Consider the following 14,344-nt stretch of genomic DNA (forward strand, 5'->3'; position numbering starts at 1 on the left):
ATTACAACCCCTTGGGGATAATGCGTAAATGAGTTGTTGTTTTGAAATTTTGATTACATTTGTGAGTGACTTTCTGATAGCTCGATCAAACTTTTATGACATCGTTTGTAACCCTCCTCAGGGCGTCAAAAGAAATCACACTTTCGCGGGAAACATCTGGCTCATGATTGTTCTGTTTGGCTGACAAATAACTGCTTGGAGGCCGGTAAAAGTTCTTGCTAAATATGTCAAATATGGCTACTGCGAGCTCGCAAGTTGTTGCAAGGCACAAATTCACCTACCCTGTCGGAGACATCTATGACGGTGAATGGAACAACGAAGGAAGGAAGCATGGCGCTGGCCATCTTACACTTGTCGACGGTACGAAGTACATTGGACAATTTCAGAACGGGTTTTGCCACGGTCATGGTGTTGCACGATTTCCAGATGGTTCCGTTTTCGAGGGTGAGTTTGAGAACGGGAAGTACAGTGGCTTCGGTATTTTTACTCGAAGCGATGGCATGCGATTTGAAGGGAAATTTCATAATGGAAGAGTAGATGGACATGGCTTGATAACCTTTCCGGATGGTACTCACGGGCGCCCAAAACAAGAGGGCTATTTCATGGGAACTGAACTTTTGGAAAGAAAGCGAGTGAACGACACAGTTACGAAAGCACAACAGGCTGCTAAAATAGCTCGAAGCATCAAGATTTGAGAAGAGCTGAAGCTCACAAGTAGTCCAAGAATTTGAAACTACTTTGAGAAGTTTTTTACTGATAGCAAAACAGATAGTCAAATGTGTTTATGAAATCTTTAATTTACCTAAAATTTGTGATGTACAAATTCTCGGGGAAGGGACGAGGGGGTATTTCTAGTTTCCATGGGACTGCACGCTGTGCCTCTTGGCGTTTAAAACGCAAAATTAAAAAAACAAACAAAATTATGCAGCGATTTTACAATACAGGGCCACTGCAGGATGCTTAAAAAAAATGAAGCATGCAAACACAAAAGAAACAGTTGTTATTCATTGGCATGCTAATGAGTGGCTCCGGTGTTGAAAAAATTAAAAAAAAAATGTAAAAATTGCGGTAAAAAAAAACCACCTGTACATACCAAACATATTTAAAGAAAAAACATCACCAAAATGAAAAAAAGAAGTTCACATAGTGCTCAAACATACATATCACAACAGTGAAGACAACTAATAACTTGGTTCACGGTATGTGGTTGACATGGGTGACTTTTTAAAACCCAGTTTACATGGGATAAAGTAAATGGGGGGGGGGGGGGGTTAACACACTTGAAAGGCCAGGATGCTAGGACAATTCCCTTGCTACCCCAGCATTGTTATTTAGGTTTTCCTTATGGTAGATAAGGAAGACAAGCCAGGGTCCGAAATTGCGCTTTCCTGGTCGCCAATGCGACTAACAATTTTGCACTGGCGACCAGAATTTCACAACTGGTTGCCAATGGGCGATTAATTATTTCATGCCACGATCCTTATACAAACGATAACTTTGATTTTCAGCCAAATCGATTAAAATAAAATTCAAAGCCGCCCGCCAATTGGTCACTTAATTTTTACCTTTCTGCTGATTTTGAAGTATAAAACCTATTTTCCTGTTGTTATAAATCTACCACCGCGTTTCACAGCTACGATCAGCGTGTTTGTATTTAATCTTATTCGTTAGCAGAAAAATCACCATTGCGGCCCCAAATGCGTTCTCTTCGCTCTGATTCTTAAAAGAAAAATTGGCAACCAAAAAGTTTGGTTTGTGTTTTACTGCGAAGGAAAAATGTTATTGACACTTTTTGGCGACCACATTTTTCCATATGGCGACTGAAAAATAATATTCAGTTGCCAGTTGGCGCCTGCCTAAAAAAGTTAATTTCGGATCCTGCAAGCCATGAGTTCAAAACCGAGAGGAGTGGAGTTGCACAGCAGAAATGCAGGCATTGGAAAGAAAGGGCTTCCATACATACATACCCCTGCATGACTTTCACCTGTGTATCTTCAAAAGATTTGCGCTTCACATACAGGCCTTAATAGCCACCAGCAAGCATGCAAAAGCCTTGAATGGCAAGACAGGAACATTATCCGATATCAATGTTGTAACACTTTCTCTACGTGCACAATAACTTTTGTGACCTTTTATAACATGTTTGTTCAATAAAAGTTATAGCCTTGAACCTTTCCCTTGATTCTTGACACAACAAACCAGCCAATGACTTGTGGTTAGCCTGAATTTCAGCTGTCTCCACTGAGTGGAGACTCGAGGTGCATTCTTTTGGGATGATCCAGATCAGGATCAATGATCCAAGATCACTCGGATCATGGTGCATCAAAGGAACTGAGGAATCCTTGCCCAGAGTGGATTCCTTAATTCCTTTGATGCACCATGATCCCAGTCATCTTGGATCATTGATCCTGATCTAGATCATCCCAAAGGAACGCACCCCAAGTCTCCACTCATAATTTCAAAGAGAATGAGTGACCAATCAGATGCCTTTTATATGCTTAGTGGAGGAAGACGGTGGGGCATTTTCTTTTTGTTTTTTTCTTTTGACAAAGGAAATAATACAGTGGTCAAGAACAGGACTTGAATCACTGCTTCTTATTGAAACTAGGATAATTTTCATTTACTAGTCAACAAGATCTGGGAAACATGATTGTTTGAAGCGATTCATCAGATATAGCATAGAAAATTATGTGTGTATCAGGGAAACAATACTTACAACAACTAATGACTTGGGCTGGTAGAATTATTTTGGTATCCTTCAACATTATTGGCCTTATGCTAAACATTACAATAAATTAACATCTACCAACAATAAGTACAGTTTGAATTTGAGAAATTGTTTATTTGCAAATGTGCAGTTCAGCTGCACTGGCAAAATTATTTGGGTGTAGAATTGCTTTAATTTGGTTCTGACTGGTTAACAAAAGACTATCTTCTCACCCGACTTGATTTGCTTACATGTATTTTCCTATAGATGCTTTGCGTGGTTACATGTTTTTGCTTCAAACTCTGATTCATTGTGGTATTTGCGTCTGCTGTGATTGGCAAGATTAATTGCTTTGGTTTTGGTTTTACGACACTCGATAATAATTATTGAAAACTGCTCTATCTAGGAGAATGGAATGTATTACAACCCATAAGTGAGAATCATTTCATGAATAGGTCCCCTACAGTAAGAGCACGCCTCCAGGAAAGACGTACATTTGAAACAAGTTATTTGATGACGGCAAGGAATGATGACGCAGTTTGGTTTTTCAAGGGTGCAGATTATACAGTTGTCCTTCTGGAACCACATCTCTTCAATCTCCTTGACGGTGGATTTTAAGATTTCTGCCACAGATTTGCTGTTTTCCTTCGAACCCTGAACAATTTGGGACAGCTTCTCAAACTTTTTAGCGAGCTGTTTCTGAAGAACATCACTCCGGTCGTTTAAAACACTAATTTGACGAGCGTGAGCTTTCTGTTTGTTCTTTGCATCCTCTAATGCTGCAGCTAGCTTTTCTTGGTGGAAGATCTTGTCTCTTTTGAGATCAGTTATTGTATTGGAGAGTTCAGCCATCTCTTGTTTCAACTTTTGAAATGATTTCTTCCAGGTTTCACCAATTTCTTGTTCAATGTTAACAAGATTCACTTGTTGATTGTCCAACTCTTTTTCCAGAGAAGAAATCTTTGATTGAAGTTTCAGCAGTTCTTGAGCATGGCTTTTGTCTTTCAGAAGGAGTATTTCAGTAAGAAGATCTTTTTCTCTCTGGAAGATCAGTTGCAGAAAGGATATTAATAGCAAAGTTTCACTAAGAGTTATCAGAAAGTAAATACATCTCACTCTAATGCAACAGGGGTGGGGCTGGTGAGGGAAGAGAGGGAGGAGTAGGAGGTTCAAGGTCAGACTAGATATGGGATGTTTGATCCATTCGTCCATCCCCACCCTCATAGTCATCAGTAATTTGACCATCACTTGAAAAACCAAGTAACAAGAAGGTCCCCTATACCCCCTTTCAAACTTCAATCAAGTAACAATTTTGGGCCTTTTCCAAATCACAAATAATGGCCAAACCTTTTTCAGGTTCATGCAAAAACAAGGTGATCATGGGTCGCTAACAAGAGCTTATTCTTGCAAGCAACCAGATCAAGTTATGACCACTTTTTCAAATTCCTGAGGTTGTCCCTTACCAGAGCTTTGAGGGTATTAGTGTTCTTTTATTGGTTTTGATTACTTTTTGTTGATTTTGATGCTTTCCTTTGCGTTTTGGGGAAATCCAAGATGGAACTCCCCTTCCCCCATCCGAAAGGACTAAAAAGAGCTCATTCTAGATAGGGTTTATGTAAAGCCATCTGGTACTTCACACACAGAGACGCAAGTTACATCAACATATATTTATTCTCGGAGATCAAGAAACTACAAGCACAATGTACTAAATTAATATAAAAAACCAGTATCCCTTATTAAATGGGCTTGGAATGACTTCATGATGCCTAGAGACGAATAGTACTTCATGTAATATAACACAGTAAATAACATTTAAGTCCATTCCCAGGGTCTCTCCTCTTCCCAGGGGATGGGACCCTGGGAGCAAGGTTGGCAAGTCTAACCTGCAATGTCATTTCTCTTTCCCTCAGTATTGAATGATCCAATGCACATTCTTCAGTAGTTTCTTTAACATGCAAATCTTTGCAAAATGGTGGGTTCATTCCACAGATCTGAACTGATAACGATGCCACCAGTTTAACTACCCTGTCACTGTCAGTTTCCAATGACCTCTTTCCAGCTGAGGATATTGAAAAGGAAAACAAAGGAGACAGCCTGTTATGTTGGACTTACAGTCAATCTACATCGTGCATGACCAGTATTTTTGAACATTCAAATGCCGGACATTATAAAGAGGAATTCCCAAGTTTACTTCACTCTAGGAAATACTGGACATGCATGACGTGGACTGACTGTAAAACACTTATACTTGTTACTTGCCATTTATGTGGGATGGGTTGAGGCATATCCAGTATCAGAGCTGTCAATAAGGGCTGTGACCCGTAACACCTGTCACAGCTGAATAACCTCAAAAGAGCCTTGATGTTACAGCAGATATTGATGGTTGCAAGGTCATTTTAATACTCAGAAACCAACAGCAAGACTGTTATGTGTGAGAAGCTCACTGCAACTTGTGTTAAAAGGTTAATGAAAGCGCGGTTATGAACATGGAGGAGATTATAGAGGCACCTGTCTACGAGAAGTATGGCAAAAGAGAATGATTTTCAACTGCTCCAACAGGGACCCAGGGTGGGTACTCCCTTATATTAGCTATTGAAACATCTGAACCCACCCCCTGCCCCTTCCCCAGCAAGAGGTGAACGTTTTTGAGCTACTTGGCTGAAGGTCTGAAAAGGGGTATTGGAAAGTCACATATTTTAGTTTGATATAAGGTCGGAGTTTTTGTGAGTGGAGCACCACAATCTCACAAAAGAGATGAATAGCACACCCCTCTCAAAGGAACAGGTTCAATATCACTGCTGAAGGCTCAACTTACCTTGTTCTGATTCATTATTGGGTTGCAGGGTTAATATCTTTGCTGCAATAAAAGCGTCTCTACAGAAACACTTGAGGGTTCCACATGTTGCCTTGCCATAGTGTTCAACAGGCATACTTGTACTCAACAAACCTCGTGGAATTTCATAGTGACCAAACTCCTTTGAAAGAATGCTACTTCCTTCAGATTCAGAAACATCCATGGTTACCATAGCAAAATCTGGACAGCACAACTGTACAAGCTTTTCAACGTGCTGCAGAACATTGATTTCTTCTGGCGTCAGGTCTGTATAAGGAACAAGCACAGATTTCCTTGTTGATGCTCTGGACAGAATATCTTCAAGGGGTGTCACAGCTCCAGATTTGTACAATGCATTAAGCAAAGGCTCATTGCACAAGACTAATTTCTGATGAACTTCTCTTTTGATTTCATCTAGCAGCTCTGCAGAAACTGTGTTCAACACAGGGTAAGTTGTTGGACCATGAATGGCAAAGAACTGTTGAGCGACAAGGAAAGCTGTGTCATCAGTGAGATAAAAATTTGCATGGCGTACATCTGATGTGTTGTTCTCTTCTAGGAGAGAGTAGTAGTACGGCATCAAATCTGGTCTCCTTTCTATCGCATGTACCCACATGCTACTAATTTGATGATCAACATCACTGACGTGAACAACAGCTCTTCGATCCCTATCAATCTTGAGATGAGCAAAGTCCACACCTGAGGCAAGGCCATCCTTTGAAAGGTCCGACACCCAAACCCCTTTAACGTAGAGTTGACCTTTATAATGATCGCCTATTAGTAATGTACCAACCTCTGACTTAACACAGTCTGAAGGTGGATGTAGAAAAAGGAATCGTTTCAGATATGCTTCCCAATCTTCATGACAAAGGGGAAACACAGTTACACAAGTATCAGTCTGTCCTAGGCTGATGCTGTTACTATCTTCACCATCACTTTCCTTGTTCCTGTCACTGACAAATACGGTCAGCACTTCCTCGTCAAATGTGTCATCATGGGCCAACCCAAAACTCCACCGATCTCTGCTCGTTTCCATGGAAACCACCCTCCCTTCCCTAACCAAAGCAAGAGCACCAACTTTAAGTCCTTCACCAAACTGCCCAATAACTTCCTTGTTAGAAGTTTTCTTTGAATACCCCAGAAGCAACACTTTCCTCATAAGCTCTGTGTTATAGTTTATGAGCGTAAGTTTCTCCTTGGACGGAAAATATACTATTCTTCCCAATTCCAAACCGGATGTAGTTGTTTCATTCTGATCAGAACGTTCACTACCTTCTAAGCTTTCATCAAGACCGTGCGTTCGATCTCTCAAAAACGACCTTTGTTCGTTAAAACAAATGTTTCCTTTTACTTTCTCCTCATAAATAAAAGAATTTCCCGCTGTAAGAACTGCTTTATATACCAGTGATTCATCTTGCTTACAGCTAAGGAAAGTTACTTTAGACCTGGAAAAGGCCGAGCACGTTCCGCCGCCATCCTGTAGTTTTTCCAGCGAAGAGTACACTCCATCGTGCCAATTTTGTACAAGTTCACGGATTCCTTCCCATGTTTTCCACGAGGGCGAATAATGAGCGGTTAGATTGAGACTGAGGGCCTTATGAGCATCTGAAAAACACCCAGTTCTGTCCATTTCGATTCTCCCGAAGTTTGAACGAAGTGGCTAAAATCCTCCAGTTTATATTGCCGGTACCCAGCGCGGAAAAGGCTGGTGCGAGGACATTAGTATGACATCATTTCTATTTTTGCAGCTGGAATGGAGAGAGTGTCACCCTTTGTTACTCTCTTACTAAGACATGTCGGATTTTGTAACCATGAGGTGCATCTAAGATAATGATGGATTTTGACGACAAAGGAGTATTTGTGGTTCCAGTGGTAATGATGAATTTTGGCGTCTGAGGGGTATTTGTGCGAATACCAAACTTATTTTCTGGGCTTTCTGTGACAGTTGTTCCAGCTTTTTCACTGGTAACACGATCTGGGCGCACGATCGCAAAATGTCACACTTAATGCGTAATATGGCACGCGTGCGAAAAGACATGCGTGCGATATAGCACGCGTGTGATAAGACAAACGTGACAGAACAAGTTAACTCAACGTGCAATATGGCACGCGTGCGAAAAGACTTGCGTGCGATATGGCACGCGTGTGACAAGACAAACCTAACAGAGCAAGTTAACTCAACGTGTAACTGGCACGCGTGCGATATGGCACGCGTGTGATGAGACAAACCTCACAGAACAAGTTAACTCAACGAATTGAACTATTTCACGATCACTGGAATGGGACAGAACTTTAACGACAAAATCAAAGCGCTCTGTGAGTGACCAGAGAATGAAGTACAGGGTGTCCCAAAAGTTCGTTCCTCTACTTTTTAAAGCCTGTATTTAAACGCAATTTTACTCGATTACCGAATAATTTCAAATACAAGTTTGCAAGACTATTACCTTACATTTGTGCTACTTTATTTCTAAAATTTTCAATTTATTTTTATTTTCCCGCCAAATTTGCGCGCACGCGTCTAATTTCCCGCCAAAACTGTGATCACTTTCTCAGCAGTTTTTTTAGTTGAGCTGCTTCACTCATCGATCCATTATTTGTTGTCGTAAGGAAAATGCCCCTTTAAATGGTAAAAAGCTTACATATTTGACGGCCCAAGCTTATGCACTAAGAGTTAACGGATTCACAGTCAAAGAAATCGCTAGAAAGCTAGAAAAATCTGAGCGTTGGGTTGCCAAATCGAGCCAAAATGGTCGGCGAGAAGTGCCGAAATTTCGAAGATAAACAACGAAGTGCAAGGCCAAAGGAACTCAAAGATGCAGCAATTCAAAATTTGAATAAAGCTAAATACAAGAGAGGGAATTCGACAAGACAACTTGCAAGAGAGCTCGAAAGAAAAAGCCTTGATGGGGCCGGCTAAAAACTCTGTCTGGAGGTACATGAAAAACCAAGTTGGACGGCCAAAGAAGCCTCTTCTCAGTGCAAACCAGCGAACGGCGCGTCTGAAATTCACAGAAGCGTTTAAACATCTCACTGCAGAAGATTGGGAAGATTTCCTATTTTCAGGCGAATGCCCCAAATGCCTCTTTCAACTTCCAAACCACAAAAATGACATCATATGGGGCTCGCAAGAGGGCAAAGTTCCGCCAGCTTACCAAGTTAAGAAGAGGTCAAAATGGATGATCTGGGGAGGGATGACCGGACGTGGCTTAAATGCTCTTCATTTGGTACCCCAAGAGAGAACTGTAACTGAAAAACATCCTTAATAAAGAAGTAAAGCCTCTGCTACGCCTCAGAAGTACAACAGAAGTTGAGACAAGTGAAAACTGTTCAGCTCTAACAAGCAGATGACGCTGGTACAGGACGGAGCACCAGCCCACACGGCAAAGGCTACCCAAGCATGGTGCGGTAAAAACCTGCCGAGTTTCGTCGCTAAAACAGAATGGCCAGCCAATTCGCCAGATCTCAACCCTGTAGAGAACCTTTGGAGCATCATGGATAGCGAAGTCTACAAGGACCCTTCTCCTAAGAACATGGATCAACTAAAAAGACGCCTGAGACAAGCTGAGCCTGGAAGAACATCAAGCCATCTACGCTGCGCGATTTATCGCATTCCATGCCACGCAGCCTTCAAAATGTGATAAAATATAAGGAGGGGGTGGGGGGGCACTCAGAATATTAAATTTTGGAAGATTTATACTTAGTTGAAATATAATTGCTTTGTTTAAATTGTGTATAGAAATAAATTAATCTCGTACCCCGATCTCAGTCGTCGGTTCGGAAATGTCGAAATGCCTGACCGTGGGAGATCTGGGTACGAGATTAGAAATAAATGTGCTTTCTTGAGATATAATCATTTAAAATACAGGAGCGAACTTTTTGGACACCCTGTACAGTTATTTGTTTATTAAACACGCAAAAAAGAAAATAAACTTCACTCGCACTGTTACTTTTGATATGGAAGGCAACGCAAAGGTCGAAGTGTAAGTTCATTCTTTTAGTGGCACAGGTGGCCCAAGAACAGTTGAATTATAAGGATTTGTATGGAAATACAACGGATTTGGGTAAAATGGTCGAAAATAACAGTGTTTTGACAATAAAGTCAACTTACCCTGTTTTTCACTGTTAAACAGGGTAAGTTGACTTTATTGTCGAAACACTTTTACTTTCTACCATTTTACACAAATCCGTTGTATATTCATACGTGTACTTGTCCTTTTATTCAACGGTTCTCTGATATTGAGCTTGGTTGGCCTGTGGACACACTTTATTGTTCGATCCAACATGAAACACGCACCTTTTTTTCATCGTGCGAAACGAACAAAAGAAAAATTTTAATTAGCCGTGCGTGCATTCTGATACACTGCTCAGAAGCTGGTGTGTCATTTTATTCACTGCCTATTGTTTAGCGTGTCAATTTGACGTGCCCGTGAGTTCACCTTTTTATGTCCCTGTTCTCCCGCGGAGGGTCACATTTTGGCTTTATCAAGGTGCTCAGGTAAATTAAGGCAGGGGCCCCCAATTTATCACTCAAAAAGTGAAGGGGGTGATCTACCTCAGAACACTTTGGCAGTAGAAGGTTGAAACTTTGCCAGATACATATATTGACAAGTTTTGTCAATTTGGTGTTTTTTAATTATGTAAATGTTGTCACGTGACTTTGCACGGCCACAATTTACTAAAAATAAGCAAAAATGGAGATATTTAACCTGGTTGGTACAAGACAACTTGAAATTAATGCATCTGCAAAACTGCGCCTAGAACCTGTTAAATTTTTAAATAATTTTTAAAATACACGGATTTTTTGATTAGTACCCAGTCCCCCTACGTTAGGCCTTTGCTTAAAAAATCTTAAGAAGGCCAAGCACAGAAGTGATATATTAAACGCCCTTAACATTATTAAAATGATAAATGAATTAAGGACACAAGAAAGAGTGTTGCCATTATAAGAAAAAGCTTTTTCGGCCGATGGAAGTCACGTGACCTAATTTGCATAATTTAAAAGTACCAAATTACCGCAAACCAATAATGTATGTATCTGTCAAAGTTTCATCTGTCTACATCAAAAGTGTTTAAAGATAGATAGCCCCCACACTTTTTGAGAGAACAATTTTGGGCCCATGCCTTAATATTATTCACGCGAGTGAACGTAGATAAAGAAATTAATACGTCAATATAAGCCTTGATTGTCGCTGTGCATTAGCAAACTTTGAGTGTTTACATTTGTTCTGGTGTATAGATCTTATCGCTCACACTGGACCCCGAATGAAATTTATTTTCTAAGCTTTAGTTTTAGTTTCCTACTTTACCCTTGGCCTTTCACCCACGGAATGGTCTTAAAACTTTAAATGAAATTGAACGTTTCCTTTTTTATATTGGGGCCAGAAAAAAAAAATTTTGTTCGGCTGTACGTAAATTCAGTGTTTACGGCCTGATCTTATTGATAACAATTGACATCGAAGGGGGATTTATGGGAGCGTCTGCGAGGGAGGTTAAAGATAATTGAAGTCAAACTTTTGAAAAATGTCCGTCCTGAAAGGAAAGTTGCCCGTAAGTTTCGTTTACTAGCTACATACATACTAGCTGTTTTCTTTTAAGAATATGTTATTAGTTGTGGTGATTTCACGTCCTTGTCCTGTACTGGCGGCTTATGGTGAAATACATGCACTATACGCAGTCTCATGAATAATTTATGATTAGACTCGGCCAACATGTAGTGCATGCACAGTAGACCCCCCTTTGCCAATTGAGAAGAAGACTCCATGCAGTTATGCAAGGTGGGAAAGAAGAGACAACTATTTGGCGTCATCAACTGAGGTTATAACTAAGGTAATTTGGCCATCACAAAGATTCAAGTGCTTCATGTGTTGGCACTACATCAAAGTGAATCAAGGAATAATTCCTTGGGCTGTGTGCAGTTTATATAGCAAGCAGTGGAGCTACACTATTCCTAAAGCACGGAAATGTGGGAAAGGGGACTGAAAGACGAAGAAAATGAGTACTTACTCTCCACAATATCTCCTTTAAATGTCATTTTTACATGTGCATGAATTAAAAATAGCTGTTAACGCAGACACAACAATTGTGATGATTGTTGCATTTTTAATGAGGATGAAAATACACCTATGTTTATGTACACTGCTATGCGTCGCTTTATACAATGCTAAGAAAACTGAACAAATTTTTATCTGGAATGTTCAGCGAAATTTTGGAACTGAAAATTGCTCTTGGAAACTACTTTATATATTCTATTAGCCTGTTGTCACAACTTATACACTCTTGTTTTGATGTCACCAACTTAGAAAAAATAATTGAAGCTTATAACAGTTGGTATGAAGTCTCCAAATTCAACAAAGTCAGCTATTATGATATTAAACTTGTGACACTTTGTGCCACAAAGTGCCTTAAGCCACCCAGTTATATGGCAGTTACACTTCATGGCACAGACATCTTTCAAAGTGCTTGTCATGTTCGAAAACACGGTTGATGTTTGAGGCGTGAGTATCGCTTGTGTAACCTGAAAACCATCTTCTGAAAAACTTGACACAGCGCTTTGCTTGTTGAGAAATTCTATGAGCAATTTTTTGTCAGCTGTGTTCGGCCAGGGGGAGCAGATCAAATGCGGAGGCCAGAAGCAAGGATATGCATCTACTACGCCATAATCGTGGTAGAAAATGATCACCTTTTCTTCGTTACCCCACATCTCCTGCAGGGTGACATTAGGGCCATCTTCCCCCGGAGCACGAAAAATTTCGCTGAATGAAGCGAGCAAGGTATCTGCAAGTGTTTCATGTGCTGCTGAATCCATATTGTAAAAGTGGTTGAAGTCCAGAATGACAATTTCTTTGGGAAAATTCGCCACGAACCTGTTCACTTCTTCCAAAACTTGTTCAATTTTCCACCCGTACAGACCATGTAAAATACGAATTTGTTTGTCTTCGGCTCTGTACGCAACTCGCAGATCCAAATAGCGAATACCGGACAAAAGCTGCTCGTAGATAGTCATAGACTGAGTGACTGACCAGCTGTGTATAACAGACTTCGCTATCTTGCCAAAAATGCTCCCCAGAGCATGGATCGTGGACGATTCGTCGGGGCCGATTTCCATGTTTTGATCGAGGAAAAATGTTCCCGAATCATGTGATCCTGGTATTACCAAATCTTTGAGAGGGCAAAGTTGTTTTTCGTTCGGTAAATTCTCCATCCAACGCGAGTAATCATTGTCATTCAGCGTTGTGACGTGAAGAACTTCAAAGCCATCTTCAAAAGATGAATGGTCACGATTAGATCGACTGGCTGCCATATTGTTGTTGTGGAAAATGTTTCTTTGTCGGGAAGGGTGGGGACGATATTGTCTCTGGAACCCAATCTTTCGCGTCTTATCCGTACATTGGTGCCGGAGAATTGATGAGAACTCGTGTGAAATATATATTAAAATTTCGGACGGAATCGATCTCTTTAAAACCTAGAGCCGAACATCAATCAGCAGTTTTCCTTGACACTTTAAGAACTTGCTGCCGACACCCTTAAAGAAAAAAACCCATCAGAGCCAAAAATAGATATGGAAAGGGAAAAAAGGAAAAGTTGGTCACGTCCTGTGATTATAAAATAATCTTTTTCAAATTATATGCACATTATCATGAGTCTGATTGACTATGCAGAAAACTGATGATAATTTGTTAATAATAAACCTTCACTTTTTGATGTATCCAGCTACTTAAATTTACGCATCGATTTGTTGGCAAACATCATCCCAGACCCACAGTGCGTCTCGTCATGGTCAACGTTAAGCGAAAACTGAGATTATTGAGAGAATAAGCGCGGCTGTATTTAATGCCATACTGTCGAGCTTTTCTATAACGCTTACTCGTTGTAAAATGCTTAAATTTGCAGTTATTGGTGCATTTACCTAGCTGTCGTCACCAATCGAAAATGTTCCGAAAGTAAAATGTTCGAACTGTTTTTGTTCGGACAAAACTACTTTTTCGGACAATTTTTGTTTGTCCGAATGTTACTTCGTTGAAATCATACGAAATAAATAAAACAAACAAAAACAGAAACAAGTTATTACGACCAGTTTGCTGAGCTGAATCAATGACAGCTATTGAAAACAGACAGCTGGTAAAAAGGTGTCATCTTTAAAAAGCCACCCTTGATGACTTGTTATTTTTGCGTGCTTCTTCCTAGGGTCTTACTACCGCGTGAAATACAATAGATTTCTATGACTTGTTTCCCAGGCCCAGAAAGTTCAGAGTGAATAACTTTCCCCAGTGGATAAAATGCTCTACGAACAGTACACTAACTGTCTTTATCGGCTGGATAGTGATTTATCCACTCCCTGTTACGTGTTGTGTTGCAATTTTAACATGTTGCTTGGCGAACATGTAGCGGAAAGAAGCATCTTTTTTCATTGAAATGTTAACGTGAGTAGATACTAGAGAGCACGACAAACTTGACTTCTGTACATCTGATAATGGTCTTGTAATAAAAACCGAAATATGATGTTTACTTTCAGTACTTTTGTTAACGTAAGTTTCTTTTTTAATTTTAAGTTTGCAACATGTTTTCCTTTTCACCATTTTTTTGCAATTCTTTTATTTGTCAACGGGTAAACGTAATTGGACATTTAGCAGGAGCCATAATCAGGGATAGAGACCGTAGCGAGATGCCATTTTGACTTGTGGGTTTGTCCCCATGTGTTGTACCAAAAAATGTATTTTTAGAAAAAAAATACGCCATAGGCGCGAGCGCGCACGCGTGTAAATGGCCAGAATCGCGCGTGCAGTAATTGAAATTTTTTTCTACCC

The 14,344-nt window shown here is 40.2% G+C and overlaps 3 protein-coding genes across 3 annotated transcripts; 1 reads left to right on the plus strand and 2 right to left on the minus strand.

The window, feature by feature from the left end:
• Positions 1-40: 40 nt before the first annotated feature.
• Positions 41-2,816, plus strand: LOC146451986 (MORN repeat-containing protein 4 homolog). The gene is made up of 2 exons (XM_085098203.1): positions 41-811; positions 856-2,816. The coding sequence occupies exon 1, from the start codon at positions 225-227 to the stop codon at positions 693-695; it is 471 nt and encodes a 156-aa protein (XP_084954329.1). The 5' UTR covers positions 41-224; the 3' UTR covers positions 696-811; positions 856-2,816.
• On the minus strand, positions 2,817-7,431 carry LOC146451987 (uncharacterized). The gene is made up of 3 exons (XM_085098198.1): positions 5,523-7,431; positions 4,591-4,766; positions 2,817-3,748 (listed from the first exon to the last, which is right to left on the minus strand). Exons 1-3 carry the CDS (start codon positions 7,168-7,170, stop codon positions 3,128-3,130), a joined length of 2,445 nt encoding a protein of 814 aa, XP_084954324.1. The 5' UTR covers positions 7,171-7,431; the 3' UTR covers positions 2,817-3,127.
• A 4,194-nt stretch (positions 7,432-11,625) lies between these two features.
• LOC146451988 (PI-PLC X domain-containing protein 3-like) lies at positions 11,626-12,995 on the minus strand. Its single transcript, XM_085098362.1, has one exon. It carries the CDS (start codon positions 12,838-12,840, stop codon positions 11,836-11,838), a length of 1,005 nt encoding a protein of 334 aa, XP_084954488.1. The 5' UTR covers positions 12,841-12,995; the 3' UTR covers positions 11,626-11,835.
• Positions 12,996-14,344: the final 1,349 nt, after the last annotated feature.

This window comes from Pavona decussata, unplaced genomic scaffold (genome assembly GCF_977016875.1).
Source record: "Pavona decussata unplaced genomic scaffold, jaPavDecu1.1 SCAFFOLD_381, whole genome shotgun sequence".
Taxonomy (NCBI): Eukaryota; Metazoa; Cnidaria; class Anthozoa; order Scleractinia; family Agariciidae; genus Pavona; species Pavona decussata.

Bases quoted from the DNA above. Each gene is read 5' to 3' on its own strand.
- LOC146451986 (XM_085098203.1), top strand. From the start codon at position 225: ATGTCAAATATGGCTACTGCGAGCTCGCAAGTTGTTGCAAGGCACAAA.
- LOC146451987 (XM_085098198.1), bottom strand. From the start codon at position 7,170: ATGGACAGAACTGGGTGTTTTTCAGATGCTCATAAGGCCCTCAGTCTC. The intron at 4,767-5,522 runs GTAAGTTGAGCC...CAATATCCTCAG, and splicing joins CAATAATGAATCAGAACAAG to CTGGAAAGAGGTCATTGGAA. The intron at 3,749-4,590 runs GTTAGACTTGCC...CTGATCTTCCAG, and splicing joins AAAGAGAAATGACATTGCAG to AGAGAAAAAGATCTTCTTAC.
- LOC146451988 (XM_085098362.1), bottom strand. From the start codon at position 12,840: ATGGCAGCCAGTCGATCTAATCGTGACCATTCATCTTTTGAAGATGGC.